The sequence below is a fragment of the Monoraphidium neglectum genome, assembly GCF_000611645.1.
Source record: "Monoraphidium neglectum strain SAG 48.87 unplaced genomic scaffold scaffold05070, whole genome shotgun sequence".
Taxonomy (NCBI): domain Eukaryota; kingdom Viridiplantae; phylum Chlorophyta; class Chlorophyceae; order Sphaeropleales; family Selenastraceae; genus Monoraphidium; species Monoraphidium neglectum.
This window is the reverse complement of record NW_014008560.1, coordinates 1,218-3,620: the sequence shown is the minus strand read 5'-3', so window position 1 is coordinate 3,620 and position 2,403 is coordinate 1,218. Positions and strand designations below refer to the sequence as shown.

The 2,403-nt window shown below is 65.9% G+C and overlaps 1 protein-coding gene across 1 annotated transcript; it reads right to left on the bottom strand.

The window, feature by feature from the left end:
• Positions 1-1,016: 1,016 nt before the first annotated feature.
• On the bottom strand, positions 1,017-2,028 carry MNEG_15143 (hypothetical protein; the record flags this gene model as incomplete). The annotated part of the gene is made up of 3 exons (XM_014036387.1): positions 1,017-1,119; positions 1,421-1,501; positions 1,799-2,028. The coding sequence occupies 3 exons, from the start codon at positions 2,026-2,028 to the stop codon at positions 1,017-1,019; spliced, it is 414 nt and encodes a 137-aa protein (XP_013891841.1).
• Positions 2,029-2,403: the final 375 nt, after the last annotated feature.

Here is a 2,403-nt window from a genome sequence, read left to right as displayed (position 1 = left end):
GGCCAACGCGCCCGGCGGCCTCGACGCGGGCGCCGCGCTGCTGCAGCAGCTGCAGCGCGGCGCGCGCGGCGACGCGGGGGCGGGCGCGGGCGCCGCGCCGCGGCTGCCGCCGGGCTTTGGCGGCCGTTAGTGCGGCCTTTGCCGTCGCTGGCGCCTCTGCGCGCGTCGAGAGGGGTTCAGCAGAGTTCCCTTCCACAGGCGCACGCGGCTGGCTGCCGAGCAGCTTCCGCCCGCTCGAGGCCGCCGCATTCGGGAGCCTGCCGGGCGCGGCCACCTCCCTCGTCCTTGGACGCTGCAGTGCCTACCGTCGTTGGAGGCGTGTTTGGTGTCAAATCAGAGCGGCGCCAGCCGGTCCCGCACGCACCGAGGGGTCCAGCACAGTTCCCCCGGCGCGCGCGCCTGGCTGCTGGCTTACTTGAATGCAGCACAGCTTGCTTTGCGGGCCAGGGGCCGCTGTGACCGCATGCGTGCATCCCGCGGCGCGGGGGCAACCACACGCCCTGTTCGGTCGTGGGGGCCCGCCGCGCTGCTGCGCGAACGCGGGAGGCGGCTGGGTGGTTGGCGCCGGGGCCTGCAGAGAGCTTCAGCAGAGTTGCCCCTCTGCCTGCCCCGCGGCGTGGGCCGCGCACGCGCTGACGCATCGCGAGCAGCTCGGCAGAGCCTCCTCGGTTCGCCCTTGCCGGCGGGGCGTCATCGACGCACAAGCACCTGCCACCCGGCGTGTGCGATGAGTCATCCTCCGCATGTGCTGAATCAGCACCAACCAGGCGCTGCTTGTCATGTAACCACCACATCATACTGTATTTTGTTGCAATGTTGTCTGCATGGAGATGACAGCGCCAGCTGGCAAGGCAGCAAGGCCTGCCATCTCACACTGCACCATCAAAGAAGGGGCCCAGGCCGTTGGGTGCGCATACGTGCTGATTACACGCAAGCAATCGCTTGCTTGGCCAAGCGCGGCGGAACGGCACCCCTCAAAGCCGCAGGTGTGCGCCAGCACAGGTGCCTCCGAGCCGTCACTTGTCGCCGTCCTGCCCGCTGCCGCCGCTGTTGTCTTCCTGCCGCTGCTTCTGCTGGCCGCCTTCAAGGAGCTGCGCCACCAGAATGTCCACCAACAGGCTGCGGCCGCGAGGGCGTCGAAGGGGTTGCGAAGCGGGCGAGCGCAAGGATGCATCAACAAACGGGTGTGCTGATATGCGCATGTTTGGGTCGGGCATGCAACTTCAACAGTCACGGATGGACTGACAGATATTACAACAGGGCCAACTTTTGAGTGCTTTGCGGAGTTGTATTGCAACAGATGCGGTGTAATGTGGACTTTGTACAACGGAGGCGAGTGCATAGGTGTTTTGTGGGGTCGCAGCACGCGTGCGCCCCCTGGAGCACAGGCTGGCCCCACAGATGCCTGACTGCGAGCCACCTGGATTTGAAGTACTGCATATTGAGGCGCTCCTGCAGCGCGGTGCGCGCCTGGCGCTCTCCGGCCAGCTCAAATTGCAGCCTGCAGGCGGCGAGCGGGCAGGTAGGGCGGGGCGGGGCGGTGGCGCGCGCGGGGCGCAGCGTGGAGTGCTGCTTGGGGGTGCAGATGTCGGGGGCTGCTGGGTTGAGGGTGCGGACGCGCCCGGCCAGTGGTGATGGACACCAGCGCAGAAAAGTGACATTCGTGCTTGCTTTTGCCTCCATCTGGCCCATGGAGGCGCGTCCATAAGTTTCTAGCAAAATTGTACATGAGCTTGGCGAGAGCGCGTGCTGCGGAAAGACTGCAGGCCAGCCGCCGGCGGCGGGCAAGGCACCCCACCTGCCGATCTCGGCCCCCTGATGCTGCGCCTGAAGTTTCAGCGAACCCAGCTGCTCCTCCTGCTGCCGTATGATCTCGCGCTTTTGGTCCCTGTGAGCGTAGCTGGGGATCAGCGACCTTTGCTGCTGCTGGAACGTGTGGCCAGGGCTGCCACCGCCGCCGCCGTCGCTGCCAAACGGCGAGCCGCTGGTCGCGCGCTTGAACGGCGACAGCGACAGCACCCCGCTCATCAGGCGCCTGGAGGGTGTGCTGGCATCGCTGCGGGCGCCGGGGCTGCCCGGCTGCAGTTGCTGGCTGTGGTGCGTGTGCGCCGCCATGGTCGGCGCAGGCGGGGAGAGGCGGGACGGACAGGTGTTCCGCAGCGGTGCGAGACCAGCAGCAGCCACGCCACTTGATCACCACTTTTTGAAGACCTTTATCAAACAATGCTTTATCGCATATGTCGTTCTCTACGGCTAAATCCGCAGCGAGCTCAGTCAAACGTTTGGCTGACTCGTTTTTGATGACAAAGCCGGCCTGTTGCTTGAAGAGCTTGACACGCGCATTCCTTGACATCGCACAACACGGCGTGGCACACCTGTGAAGCGAACAACGGCACGAGTGTC